Source organism: Nyctereutes procyonoides, unplaced genomic scaffold, assembly GCF_905146905.1.
Source record: "Nyctereutes procyonoides isolate TBG_1078 unplaced genomic scaffold, NYPRO_anot_genome, whole genome shotgun sequence".
Taxonomy (NCBI): Eukaryota; Metazoa; Chordata; class Mammalia; order Carnivora; family Canidae; genus Nyctereutes; species Nyctereutes procyonoides.
Window position 1 is genome coordinate 182242 of NW_026575117.1, and position 14072 is coordinate 196313.

At 46.6% G+C, this 14072-nt stretch overlaps 1 protein-coding gene across 6 annotated transcripts in view; it reads left to right on the forward strand.

Annotated features, from left to right (window-relative positions):
- Positions 1–14072, forward strand: part of DISP1 (dispatched RND transporter family member 1) — a 165436-nt gene that overhangs the window by 75934 nt on the left and 75430 nt on the right. The window contains exons 1-2 of one of the 6 annotated variants that reach the window (XM_055334007.1): positions 9701–9824; positions 11181–11298. The exons of the other annotated variants lie outside the window; for them this stretch is intronic. Coding sequence (XP_055189982.1) covers positions 9768–9824; positions 11181–11298 — 175 coding nt within the window. The 5' untranslated portion in view covers positions 9701–9767. Of the gene's footprint in view, positions 1–9700; positions 9825–11180; positions 11299–14072 lie in introns of those variants that run through there. 6 annotated transcript variants of the gene reach the window in all.

Genomic DNA, 14072 nt, shown 5'->3' on the forward strand with positions numbered 1-14072 from the left:
AAGGATTGTACTGCGAGAGGCCAGATTACGGCTGGAGCAGCTTTTAGGGAAGATGTGTGTGTCCTTGCAGCAAAGGACCTGCGAGATAGTATCATTAACTAAAGAAATACCAGTTAAAATAAGGCAGGAGGATAAATTCATGTATTTTAAACCTACATTTTTTGTTTTTTTAAAGATGAGGAGGCCCAGTACTTGTTGGGTTGAAGGGTGCAGAGGGCGGTTTGGGGGTGCAGTTAAAGCACCGCAAGGAAGTCCATACCCTCTGGCTCAGTAATTCCAAGCGTAAACATTTATCTTTGGAAAGTAATTTAAAGGACTTAAACACAGTGCCCCAGAAACCCAGGAAGTACACATGCTCCAAGTGCTGTGTAGAAACCTTATTTTTCCACTTTACACATTTTCCAAAATAAAGGGCACACATTCGGTGCTCAGAGACGGACTGTGCAGCAGTCACACAACACAGTCACACGGCCCCAGGCGCACAGGTCTGTTCATCCTACATCTGAACTTGTGCGTGTGCTTGCACGAGCGTCCCGGACACGGGCCGGGGCTCTGGACACGGGCTGTGTGGGACGCAGTTCTGTGCTCATGCAGCGAACCTGGACGCTGTGCTGACTTTGCTTATAAGTAGACAAATGCAAAACGCAGGTGCACAGCGGCGAGGCCAGTCACACCCTGTAAGGTGAGGGGTTCGGGGCAGCAACCGCGCTGCCGCCAAGTCCTGCGCGCGAGATGCCCGGGAAAGCGCCTGTTCTTCAGCGTCCTTAATGTTTCCTCTCGCATTCTTTTCTCTAGATCCTGGTTGCTGGTTGGGGCTTCCAAACTCCTCCCAGGTACCTGCATCAGAATCCCTTGAGCTGTTTAAAAATATAAATGAACTCTGGTTCATTCATGTGCGCCTTTTTTCCAAGTTTTTATTCTGAAATAATTTTAAACCCTCAAGAAACTTGGAGGGGTGCATGGATGGCTCAGGTCCTGCTCTCAGGGTCCAGGGATGGGTCTCGGCGTCAGGCTCTGTGCTCAGGGGCAGTCTGCTGGAGACTCTCCCTCTGCCCCCTCACTGTCCTCACATACACGCTCTAGAATAAATAAATAAAATCTTAAAAAAAAAAAAAAAAGCTTAGAGAGTTCCCCTTGACCCTTCACCCAGCATTTCTTCCTGTTATCCCACGTAACTATACCACAGTTATTGACACAAGGGAATGAGCATAGGCATAATATGACTAACTGATCTATAAGCCTTATTTAAATTCTGCTAGTTTTCCTATTTATATCCTTCTTGTGGCCCAGAATCTGATCTAGGACCCCTCATTGCACTGACTTGCTGTGTTTTCCCAGGGTCCGTGTGTGATGATAGCTCTTCAGTGTTTATCTTCCACGACCTTGGCGATTTTGAAGAGCACTTTATATATATATATATATATATATATATATATATATATATATATATATATATAAACATCTCTCAGTTTGGGTCTATCTGATGTTTTCTCATGATTAGATTGAGGTTCTGCATTTGGGGCAGAAATACCCCAAACAAGAAGCCTACACTATTCAGGACATCACATCAGGGAGTGTGTGAAGTCAGAGTCCGATGACTGGTGACACTTTGATTTTGTTTTTTTTTTTTCTCTGTAGAGTTACTATTTTTTTTTCTCTGTAAAGTTACTATTTTTTCCTTTGTAATTAAGTATCTTGTAAGGAGATACTTTGCAAATATCCCATTTCTCAATAAAAAAATACCACGAGGCCGATACAACAGTCATAATTCTTTCAGTCAAGGGCACCTGTGGTTTGATGATTTCACAAATACCCTGATTCCCACCAAACCCAGACTCTTGCCTGCAATAATTATTACTGTGATATTTGCTTAATTTCTTATCTCTGCCGTTCCTTCCATGTTCAATAATTGGAGAGTAACTGTAAGAAAGAATCATCCCTTTTTCCTAGCATCCGTGTTTGTGTCCGTCCAGCCTCATGAGTGTTTATTTTACTCTGTGGGTTCTCACCCGATACCATCGGTAATTTGTTTTCCCGCTCAGATTGCTGCACCCTTGGCGACTGTGAGCTCCTCTGAATCAGCTTTTGTCTTCCTTCTACCTTTTTTTAGCACCTCTATATGTCGAGACATCACAAGATATCCCAGGTTGCCATATACTTTTCCTGCAAGGGCTCTAGAGCTCCGAGGGTTTCCTATTGGAGAACGGAGCTTAGAGACCAAGGTTCGGGCGCTGGGCCCCTCCCTGCGGCTTGCGCGTCCGTAGGCCTTCGGGCAGCGGCAGGATGCACAGCTACGCTCCGACATCTGTTTGAGTATCTGTGTCTAGAAACGCGGCGTTCCTACCGCTGGCTCGTGCCGCATCGGGCAGAGTTCCTTCTAACGCTCCTCCCTTTCTCACCTGTAGCTCCTTCCTCCAGCGGTGAGAGGCTCGGCTCCCAGAATCTGTGATATATTTGCTTGTCTGTTCAGATCCTGCACACGGAAAGCCGTGACTCCAGCCACAGCCCGTTTTGTGTCCCAGGGGCCACCTGGCAACGTCTGCAGAGACGGTTAGTGGCCCCGGCGCAGGCGGGTGTGCCGATGGCATCTCGCCCCCCCCGGGAGGCACAGGACAGCCCCCAGCCTGGAACCAGGTGGCCCTTGGACAGACAGCAGGTGCTTCACTCACTAGCACATAGCATCTGCGTAGTTACTTCTTTAGTCCTACTGTGTTCGGTGCAACAGTGCTACTGATGCATTAGGGCAGTTCTTTCCTCCAGCCCTTCAGGGTGGCTGGTAGGGCTCGTAACCCAGTTAGGGTCGCCGATGGACTGCGCGTGTGTTCTAAAAGTCAGAGCAGTGCAGAAGGATGTGCTCAGAAAGTGGGGATCTGTTTGTATGAGTGCCCCAGGTGGTTCTGATTTTACCTTTTTCAGAACCAGTGGTGTAGCTCATGAGCTTTGAAGTCAGACCTGAACTTAAATCCCATGTCTAATCAGGTATGTGATGTCCCATAAGTCACTTTCTCTCGCTGAGCCTGTATTTCCAGGGGTTGTGGTGAGGGTATGAAAATACTCGTGTGGTATTTACCAAAATGCACGAGATTGGAGACCAGCTGAGAGATGTGTTCATTCTTTCATATATCTACTTAATTGATAAATTGCATTGCTACCATGTGCCGTGTACTATTCGCTAATGAGACAAAATAACGAAGACATGGTTCATGCCTTTGAGTGGTTCACATTTTAGGGGCGCTGTTGGAAGTTTTGCAGAAAATATAATGGCCATTTCTTATGTTGATGTGCAATATAGGAGACTAAGATAATAGCGAATCATGACTTTATGGAAGCTTCACCCTAGAAAGCCTAACGGGTGCAGACGATGTATGTATCTCTCTGGTGAGCTCTCGTGGTAAAAACAAACAAACAAACAAACAAACAAAAAACTATAATCTAGAGATGTAGATCATTATGTTCTCTGACTCTCTCAAATAGAAGTGATTTCAGGTTCCTAAGGATGTCTAGATGTCAGACTGTTTGAGTGAAATTGAACTCTCTCGTGAGCACTTGTAGTCAGGTGTTCAGAGTTCTTGGATACTAGGCATTCAGGTAGTTTTTAAAAATATATATGCAAATGTTCTAGAGCAGTGCCTCTCAATTTTAGAATGCACAGAAGTCATCCAGGGATTTAGTTAAAAAGTTAAATCAGTAGATCTGGACCGGAGCCTGGGACTCCGTATTTATAACCAGCTGCCGGCAGATGCAACTGGCTGTGGGTCACACTTTGAGCATTAAGGGTTATTGCATGACTTGGAAATCATATTTTCTGGCTTTGGATCCTTGCTCTTCAACTTATTAGAGATGTGCCTATTATTATTGGTCATTGATTTCAATCTTAGCAAATTGTACCTTGAGGTTATTAGCTATTGAAGTCTCAACTTGTAGCAGATAAACATTTTAAATTAACAGTGCGTGAAGACAGACCTCTAACAACTGATTGGTAGAATTGAAAAACAAGTGCCATGATTTGGTATTCCAACTGAAGATGTGCTTCTCACATTTGGATCTCCATATTATCTTTTAAGATTTTTCTTCCCGATTCTGACAGCTACTAAAGCTAAGTACCTAAATAAACTGAAATTAGGACCAGAGTGGTGTTTTGTTTTGTTTTTTAAGTAGGCTCGATTCCCAGCATGGAGCCCAAGGCAGGGCTTGAACTCACAACCCTGAGATCAAGACCTGTGGTGAGACCGAGAGTCACATGCTTAAGGGATTGAGCCACCGAGGTGCCGCAGGACTAGAGGTTTAAAAAGAAAAGAAAAGAAAAAATATGTGTATGTATATACATACACACAGGTATAAAAACACTGTTCTCACTATATTAATATATAAATAATAAATAAAAATGTTTTCGTGGAATAGATTTTCAGCCATCAATAAATAAAGCAACACATTGTATTGCTTACATTGTCCTGCTAAAATTTCTAATCTCTATGTTCTTGAATTTAACTTATTTTTTGGTATAAAAGTACATTTCTGTAATTCATATTCTAAATCGGGGGTTATGTGCTCAGGTGTACAAGGAGTGGAATATAAAAAAGTTTTGATTTTGGGATCCCTGGGTGGCGCAGCGGTTTGGCGCCTGCCTTTGGCCCAGGGCGTGATCCTGGAGACCCGGGATCGAATCCCACATCGGGCTCCCGGTGCATGGAGCCTGCTTCTCCCTCTGCCTATGTCTCTGCCTCTCTCTCTTTCTCTCTCTGTGACTATCATAAATAAATAAAAATTAAAAAAAAAAGTTTTGATTTTACTGCAGAGAAAAAATGACTTTTTTTTTTTTTTTTTTAGGAAAATGACTTTCTTTTGAAAAAAATATTGAGGGCAGATGTGAATGGTTTGCCAGTTAGACTAACAGAAGATCTCCTTAGGGTGTTTCCAGGAGATCTGACACTGAGAAACTCTTTGTGATCACTTGATGTAGCTCAGGTGGACTTGGGGCCGTTCACTTGGAGCTAAATGTCTGTGGCAATAGCACATCCCTTTCCTCCCCAAAACACAGGGTAAGGGACCTTAAGGGAATTTAATCGGCCAGTTAGTGTATTCCACGAACTAAACGGAATTGTCCTAGTCCCAATTAATGAGGGTTCCAGGACCTTCAAAACAAAATAATTATTACAGGCATGTGACAGTAGGTATAGACGGATTAGCCACCCTGGCAGTGTAGCAGCACCAGCTGCTCAGGGCCCCCTAATTCTCAGGCCTCCTGCTCTGGAGAGTCCTGTACACTCTTCCCACTGGTTGGGGACCCTGTTTATGTGAGTTACAGCTGTTGGTCTTTACCATAGAAGGAATTAAAACAGAATTTTAAGATATTCATTAATTCATTAAAAAGTAAAACAATCGCATGTTAACATAAGTATTCCGTGAAAAATAGCTATATTTCTCCACGTAGACTGAGAATAGTGGCATTGTTTTATGCTATTTACAGGTAGAGGACACCTAGGTTCTTCCGTCTGCTTTTCCACTGTCTGTGGGACACTCGTGGGTGAGGGGGACAGAGGGATATGTGGTGACGTCACGTAGTTCTGACCTCACGGGTGCCCTGGGAGCATCTTGGTTCCTCGGCTAGGGAGGGGTCGCTGAGGCTCCCCGAGGTCTCCTGCAGAGGGGACCCCTCTCCCCTGTTTCAGCCTCCCTGGCTGCATCCGTTTGAGCCCCAAGTCAAGCTCTGTGGTCCTCTGACTTCCTGCTGCGTCCAGTAAAGGCGGGCTCTTCCAAGTTCACTGAAAAATCCACTAAATGGATAGAATTTACTCAGTTTTGAGTTTTTCTCTTATAAATTATTCATATCTGTTCTCACCTCTTGTTAGTGAACATTATGTAGAAAGACAAATGAACGGTGAAATTACATTATTATTAATGCAAGACCTTGAAATGATCATATAAAATTCATAAGCTTGTTTTTTGTTGTAATATACGGGCCCTTGGTTGACTTTTGTTTAAAAATATACGTATCCATGGGATGCCTGCATGGCTGGGTTGGTTAAGCAACCGACTCCTGATTCCGGCTCAGGTTGTGACCTCAGGACCATGAGATCGGGCGCTGAGTCGGGATCCGTGCTTAGGGCAGAGTCTGCTTGGCATCCCCTCTCCCTCTGCCCTCCTGCCCATTCTCTCTCTTTCTCTCTCTCTCTCGGTCGCTTGCTCACTCGCTCATTCATTCTCACTCTCAAATAAATCTTTGAAAAAAATACCCAGTAATATTTTCTGCAATGGAAAGATTCCTAATTTGTATTAGAGAAGTAACTATACTGCGTTTTATGGCATCTCACGCACTCAGTGTGACCCTCACGCAGACACGGTGGTGGGGAGGAGAGCCCTGCCGCGGGCGGCTCGGGAGGCGCAGCTGGGGTGTCACCCGCTGTGTGTGAGGCCGCCCCTCCGGGGGCCCGGTCCGTGGGTGCTGCAGGACTGCAGAGGCAGGGGCAGCGCCTGCCGGGCTCAGGGGCTTGTGCGGTCGGGACGCATTTGCTGAGCACCTACTGTGTGCCCTCGACCTCCGCTGACAAAGGCCGAGAACAGGGACAGTGAAGGAAGACGCGCGTGGCTCTCCACGGTGGGGTCGCCTGCGCTCGTGCTCCAGGAGGACTGCCCGGGCCTCGAGGTGTCTGAGCACCGCGCGCCTGGTGGGGGCATCAGTGAAGTTGCTGAACTTGTGTAGACGCGGCGCATCCCGGGTCCCCACGGCAGGGGAAGCTGCGTGTCCCCTGATGCCCGAGTTGTTGCGGGTGCTTCCTTCGAAGCACAGTGACTCAGATGGTCTTGCCACGTGGGGCCAGTGGGCGACCTGGAAAAGCCTAGAAAGCAAACCTTCTGCCAGAGGGCGGCTGAAGGTGGCTACGGGTTATTTGAAGCACCGTGTTTACTTAAAGAGCTTGGAGAGCTAATCGAGTTTCCCCAAAGGCAGAGGGCTGGTTAAGAGGGTGCCTCGCGGGCGGCTGGGAGGGACGTGCCCCGCCGGGGACTTGCGCGCCTCTCGGGAGGGCCAGGCTACGGCGAGGGACAGCGAGGGACAGCGCTGCGTCAGCACCGAGGTTGCGCTAAGATGTGTTGAATTAAGGGTTTCGAGTGGGAAAAAGTCATCACAGAAGCTGCAGGTTCGGTTCAGAGATACGGGGTCGTCAAGTTTCTCCTCCCCGACGTCAGGTTAATGGGAAATCAGGAACCGAGAGTCGGCTTGTGTCACCCTCTCACGCCTAAAACCTTGCGTGGTAAGACAGGCACGTTTTTAAAATACTTGTTTGAATACCTGAATCACAAGCCTTATTTTTCTGCAACTTGTCATCCTTCTGAGTGGCTGCTCCGATCACAGCCAGGAGACCAGTTGAGATTAAAAGAAACTTGTCAGAGTATTTTCTTGTCCCATTCCTCTTACCCTCCTGGGTCAAAATACTTAGAGTTTCAGGCACAAGAGTTTCTTGACCTAAGTCACTACTGGTAAATATCACATTGGTCTTTAAAGCATTTTTATCGGGGATCCCTGGGTGGCTCAGCGGTTTAGCGCGGGCTTCAGCGCAGGGCATGATCTTGGAGTCCCGGGATCGAGTCCCGCATCGGGCTCCCTGCATGGAGCCTGCTTCTCCATCTGCCTGTGTCTCTGCCTCTCTCTCTCTCTGGGTCTCTCATGAATAAATAAATAAAATCTTTAAAAAAACAAACAAACAAACAAAAAAACAAAATAATGATGTCTTTGAGAATGGACACAGAACTTTTACCCTAACGTTGCAGGTGGGAGTGTGGTTCAAGGGTCACGATAGCAGAGAAGTGTCACTGCTGACCCTTTATCATCTGGTTGTTTGAGTCACTGATGCTGGGATCTGATAGGGACTCTCCCTGGGTCCTTGGCTGCTTGGTCTTTGAAATACGAGTATGGAACTTGGAGGAGTCCAAGTTGTGGGTTGTGGGTGGGTTTGCAAAGTGGGTCTGCCTGAATTAGGAGCAAGTTGGCATTTCATACCAGTTGCTTCATTTAGGACCATTCCAGGTAGATGGTGTACTTTATGGACTTAGCTGAGGTGGTCACAGCGTGACTGTCATGGGGTTTGCCCACGCTCTGCTCAGTGACGTGTGTGCAGCACAGAGAGAGGCTGCTGGTAAAGTCTGATCCCAGACGCAGAGGCTGTCGCGCTGAGCCTCCCGTGTGACGCAGGGCTGGCCGCTGCACGGGTGCGGATGCCACGGAGCATCCACGGAGCATGCACACCTGTGGAGCAAACCATCTTCTCCAGGGTGACATTTCAAGCTATTACATGTGTTGGACCAGCCAATCGTAAGAAGGAAAGAGTTTTTTAAGCTAAAAATTTTTGTGGTAGTTTATTTAATGAAAAGAGGTAAAAGTTCTACTCTTGGAAGATATTTTGGTGTCTTTATTGTTGCTGTCCATTGAAGACAACAGGCAAACCGGATGGTGTTCCCAAAAATCCTTATTTTCTCCTACAGACGTCCCCAATCTTCCTAAACACAATGCTACTACCCTTTATCAGAACTCTGAACATTGTAAATTTTCCTTTTATGTTATTTTAGTGACAACCTTATCTCAAGCCATGTTCTGTGTTTTGGTCGGTTGTTGTCGGAAAGACTTTTAAGAGATTTGTTAGTTTAGTTAGCTGTTTACTTGTTTTTAGCCTTGAGAACTTTTAGATAAATACTTTGTTTTTCTCTGAGATTCTAACTCTTGTTAAAAATGCATTTTATACTTTGAGTCATGTTTTTCTGATTATGGTGTATTTTGGAAAAGAGTGTTAGGATCCTTTCTGAGGTCAAGAATTTTTATTTTAAATTGAACACCAATAAAAAATAAATAAAAAATAAAAAATAAATAAAAAATAAATTCATTATTTAAAAAAACAAAACAAAACAAAAAAACCCAACAACAACAAAAAAGAATTTTTACTTTAAGAATGAAGGAAGAAGAAACGTCAAAATCCAAGTAAGCCAGTATTAAATAAACTGCTATTTAATCCTTTGAGAGCCGGGGTTCTGTTTGGTGTCCAGTTCCCTTGTCTGCTGAACTCATTAATGATAGGGGATCTGTTTTCCCCAGTAAGTGCTTTTCTGCAATTCCTGAAGATGCCTATGAAAAAGGAACTCTTTCCAGAGATTTTTCTGATTAAAGACGACAATGCAAACACTAGCACCTGGGACACTATCTCTCGGCTTGTGTGATACCATTTTCTCCAAATATGACTTTGAATTGATTTACCATTTTTCTCATAGTTGTAGCCACATATTATTACAACCACATGAAATGTATGTGCTGTGGGCCAAGGCCATAGGAAACAGAAAAAAGGAAAATCCTTATTCTGTTAGAAACTTAGGATACTGGGTGAAAATAATTTTTAAAAATTTCTCGATGTTGTGTGGCCCTGGGTGCTCAGTCGGTTAAGCATCTGACCCTTGGTTTCAGCTCAGGTCGTGATGTCAGGGTCACGGGATGGAGCCCCCATCGAGCTCCCTGTTTCTCTCTCCCTTTGCCCCTCCCCCTGCTCACTTTCTAAATATATAAATACGATCTTTAAAAAAAGTTCTTAATGTTGCTAGCGTTTCCTCAGCAGTAGGTAGTAGTCTAAGGAAGACACTTTTCATTACTGACAATCTTGAAAAAGACATCTTGTCCTTCTCCATTTTGCTGTTTCAGAGCAGAAACCTTACTGAAGAAAGTATCCCAAAGTTTTGTGTCCTCCATCCATGAATTTAAATCATTTTGCAATCCATCCTAGCTGAGAGCTATGCCTCTGGAGTCCTTTTGTTGGCAAACCTTCTTAAATAGCAGATGGAAAGCAGAGGTGAGCTGATCAATAATTATCGTTACTAAAAGAGATGTCCTTTAACATATAGAATGTTGCAGTCCCCACACTTCTGTTATTCTGGGAACTGCCTGCCTTATTAAATAGGCTCATTCAGTCCTGTGTTCAACACGTGTCATGAGCTTTCTCCGGGCACCACTGTCTGTGATGGAGCCAGGAGCGGGCAGCGGTCCCGGTCCTGCTCCTAGTGTTCGCTGCCGGGCTGGTTCACCAGGCTCCAGCCAGCCCCTGGCGCTGCCCTACAGGCAGGGGTCACGCTCCGTGGAGGAAGAAGTGAGCCATAAATAAGTATGTATGTCGGTGATTAAGCTAATTTCAGGCAGGGATTAGTGTTTCAAGGTCTGGGAGCGCTCACCGTGGGCGCGGAGAGATCTATGTCACCGGGGGGAGGAGGAGACAAACGCTGGTCAGTCACAGAGATAAACAGGACTAAAGCCACAAAGGAGAAGTCAGTCCTAGGGGACCATATGAGTGGTTGGGTGGGTGGGGAGGAGTCCATTTTGGGGGAAAATAGGGAAGATTTCCTGGAGGAGGTGACGTGTGGGCTAAGACTTGGGTGACGACTAGGTGTGTCAATCTCTGAGCGCTGCCACATGCGGTGCCCCGGATTGGACGGTTAGGGCGATAGAAGCCTGGATCAAGGTGTCCCTTCCGAGGTCTCCAAGGAGGATGTCTTCCGTCCTCTCTCCCAGCTTCTAGCGGTTTGCTGGCTGGCTTTAGCATTTCTGGCTTGTGGACACGTCACCCCGTCTCGGCCTTCATCCTGACTTGGGTGTTCTCCCTGCGCGTGCACGTGCATGTGTGTGTGTGTGTCCACCCTTCCCCTTTACATCAGGACACCGGGCATCTGAGTTCATCTCAAGAAATTACTCTGTCGACTGTGTTTCCAAATGAGGCTCCATCCTGTGGCACTCGGGTTACGACTTCAGTGGATGGACTGGGGTCAGGGCAAGTCCCAACACCAGCCATTGGCCAAGTGAAGACAACGGGATGGAAAACCTTTTTCTCAGGAAGTGAAGACAACATGTGCAGCAGGGCCCACTCGGGGATAGACGTGGGAGCCGGGGCAGTGCGGTGACCCCAGGACCTTGGAAGGGTCGGATGGCTGCAGAGGCTGCGGGAGCCCTGAGCACGGCCTGCAGGAAAGCGTGATCGCCGTCTCCAGGTGCTGGCCTCCAGTAGCAGGAGTTTGTTGGGAGACAGAGAGCTGTGGCTGCAGCTGCAGAGGAGCTCGTGGGTTCGGGAAGTCCTGGGTCAGAGTTCCCTAACATTGCTCGGGAACAGGATCTCAGGGATGAGGGCTGGGACTCAGAACCTGAGGGGACTGTGTTTCAGGAAAAGGTCAGAGCAAGCAGCCCACGAAAAGGCAGAAAGAGCCATCTGCAGCAGGAAGTGCCTGGACGGTGCCCTGTTCGGAAAACCGAGTCCGAGGCGTCTTGGGACCGCAGGACGGGTGAGTGGGGTCGGGTGCTGCGTGGAGGTCAAGGAGGAGAGAGTGGGGGAGGGACGCGAGGCCAATGCGCGTCGAGGAGTAGAAAGCAAAGCAGGCGTGAATACGTAGGAAGCGCGTTTACCTGGGGCGCAGTTACAGGAGAGCGTAAAATCCCGGGGAGTGGGTCGAGCGTCGGTGTGGAGGCTGCGCCAGGCATGGTGGCAGGTGGCACGGCGAGAGGCAGGGGGCCCGTGAGCTGGGACGGGCCGGCGACAAAGATACACAAGAGCAGTGTTTCCCTGCACAACCTCTGTCCTTTTCTCCAGACCCCAGATGGTGGAGAAGCCAGCAGTGTGGGGACCCTATTGTAACTGTCCCGTGGGAGCAAGGCCTACGAGTCCAGGTAGAGGTTGCGGATTCCCAGGCCCCGGGCGGAGTGGGCAGGAGAGCAGTGGGATCCCCTGTGGCTGCCGCCTGGGGCATGCGTGTCCTCCGTCAGTCACAGGCTCACGCACACGCTGCACTTTGCGATCTGGGCAGTGCCAGGTCGTCGCGGCCGCCTGCAGCTGCACGTCACACCCGTTCGCTCGCGGGGGTTCGCACACGGCCCGACTGTGTTTGCTCGTGGCGGCCGGGTCGCGGAGCTTGGTCCCGGCTGCGAGTGTTGCGAATGCCTGAGGAGCCACTGCCAGGAGTGGGGGGGGGGGGCTCCAGCAGGAAGCGGACCCGATCCTGCTCTGATGCTCTGAATTAGCAAAGCGATCCTGACCTTATTGGCAAAACCAAAATCGGGGCAAGCAGACATTTCTCTGTTAAAAATGGAAATGGCCGTGGAATTTAAGAAATAAAGCAAGTGAACAAAGGGCAAAACAGAGACAAATCAGGAAATAGACTCTTAGCTCCAGAGAACACAGTGATGGTCACAAGGGGGAGGTGGGCGGGACAGGCGGGAAGGGGTGCACCTGTCGTGATGAGCAGCGTGGAATCACTGGGCCGGACACTCGAAACTAGTATTACACCGTATGTCAACTATCCTGGATTTTAAGAAAGCAAAAAAAGGACATGAGTTTAAATGAAGGAAAATACACCCAAATGTCCAACTTGGAGATGACACCATTGGTGCAAAATGAAAAAAGTTTGTGTCTGAATCATTTGTCATGAAAAAGAGACTAAGACTGTTGCCGTTTTGTGTGTTTTCAGTTTTTCATTTAAAAAAATGACGTTTGGGGTGCTGGGTGGCTCAGTCAGTGAAGCGTCTGAGTCTTGGTTTCAGCTCAGGTCGTGATCTCAGGGTTGGGAGCTCGAGCTCCAGGCTGGCTCCAAGCTGGGCGTGGAGCCTCCTTGCAATTCTCTCTCCTTCTCCCTCTGCCCCTGCCCCACTCGAGTTCTCTCTCACCTCTCAAAAAACAATGATGATAAAGATTTAAAAATTAAAAAAAAAAACACAAAAAAATAATGATGACTTGGGTGCCAGGGTGACTCACGCAGCTAAATGTCCAATTCTTAGTCTCAGCTCGGGTCTCAATCAGGGTCGTGACTTTAAGCACCTCATCGGGCTCCACGCCGGGTGTGGAGCTTACTTTAAAAATTAAAAAACAAAAAGAAAGAATAATAAATTATGATGACTTTTATATATCTTTTCATTTTTAAATGATTTTTTGTTGCACATTTGTGTTATGTTCATTTTAGTTACTGTTTTCCGTTATCGATGTCTATGAGGTATAGATTGTTTTTACGTTATTGAAATATATGATCTTATTACAATATGCTGGTTAATGATAATAACAACAACAAACCTTGCCTTTGTTATTAAAGCTCTTGTGTTATAGGAAATATCTGAAACCTTTAATATGATCCAAACTTGGAAAAACTATTCATTGGGTATATAATTTCTGTCACTTGTTATTTAAAACATAAATAAACACATGAAAAAATACAAACTGACATATGATGTTGAGGATTCTCAAGGATTCCAGTTTCTTGTTTCAGAAACTTGAGGGATTTGCCACCTGATAAATTGATTTGACCCTAAAGCTAAGGTTAAGGACTTGGGTAGGAAAACCAGCACTGAGTAGGGAGCACCTCCTCTCTCCTCTCTCTCCTTCTGGGAAGGAACTAAAGATGCATGGAAATAGAGATGAATTTCAAAATCTAAAAGATGGTTTGTTTTCTCTCTAAAGAAAGACTGAATTTTTTTTTTAGGGTTACAAGTGTAATTTTATTTAGATGTTACTTGTACATAATCTATAGTAAGATATAAAACAGATAAAAATTGTTTAACAGGAGGTTTTTTTTTTTTTTTTGATACCACTTTAAGTTCAGTTTACAACAGCACTGGTAATACCGCAAGGTAACAGATACTCTGATTTATAAAACAAAAATTAACTTGCGTCTTGACTGTGATGGGCAAGCCGGCTGGCCAGGGCAGGGTGGCCGGGGTGGGTGGTTCTGGTCGGGAAGAGCCGACCAGGGGTGGGCGCGAGGGCCAGTCGAGCACCCGGGGAAGCATTTTGGGGGAATTGCAAAAGGCTTACTCACCTTTATGGAGCTAACCCCCTCGGTGCTTTTTTGCCTCCGTACTCATTTCAAGTAGTTAACTGAATAACTGTCCACTTAGAAAACTAGTTTAACCCATTTTAGTGTTACTTTGGCTTATATTTATTGTTTTAAAAATAAGTGATCTTTAAAAAGATTTATTATTTATTTGAGAGAGAGAGTGTGCATGCATCCCGCAGGTGTGTGCACGCGGGGGTAGCAGAGGGACAGGGAGAGAACCTCCCGCAGACTCCCCACGA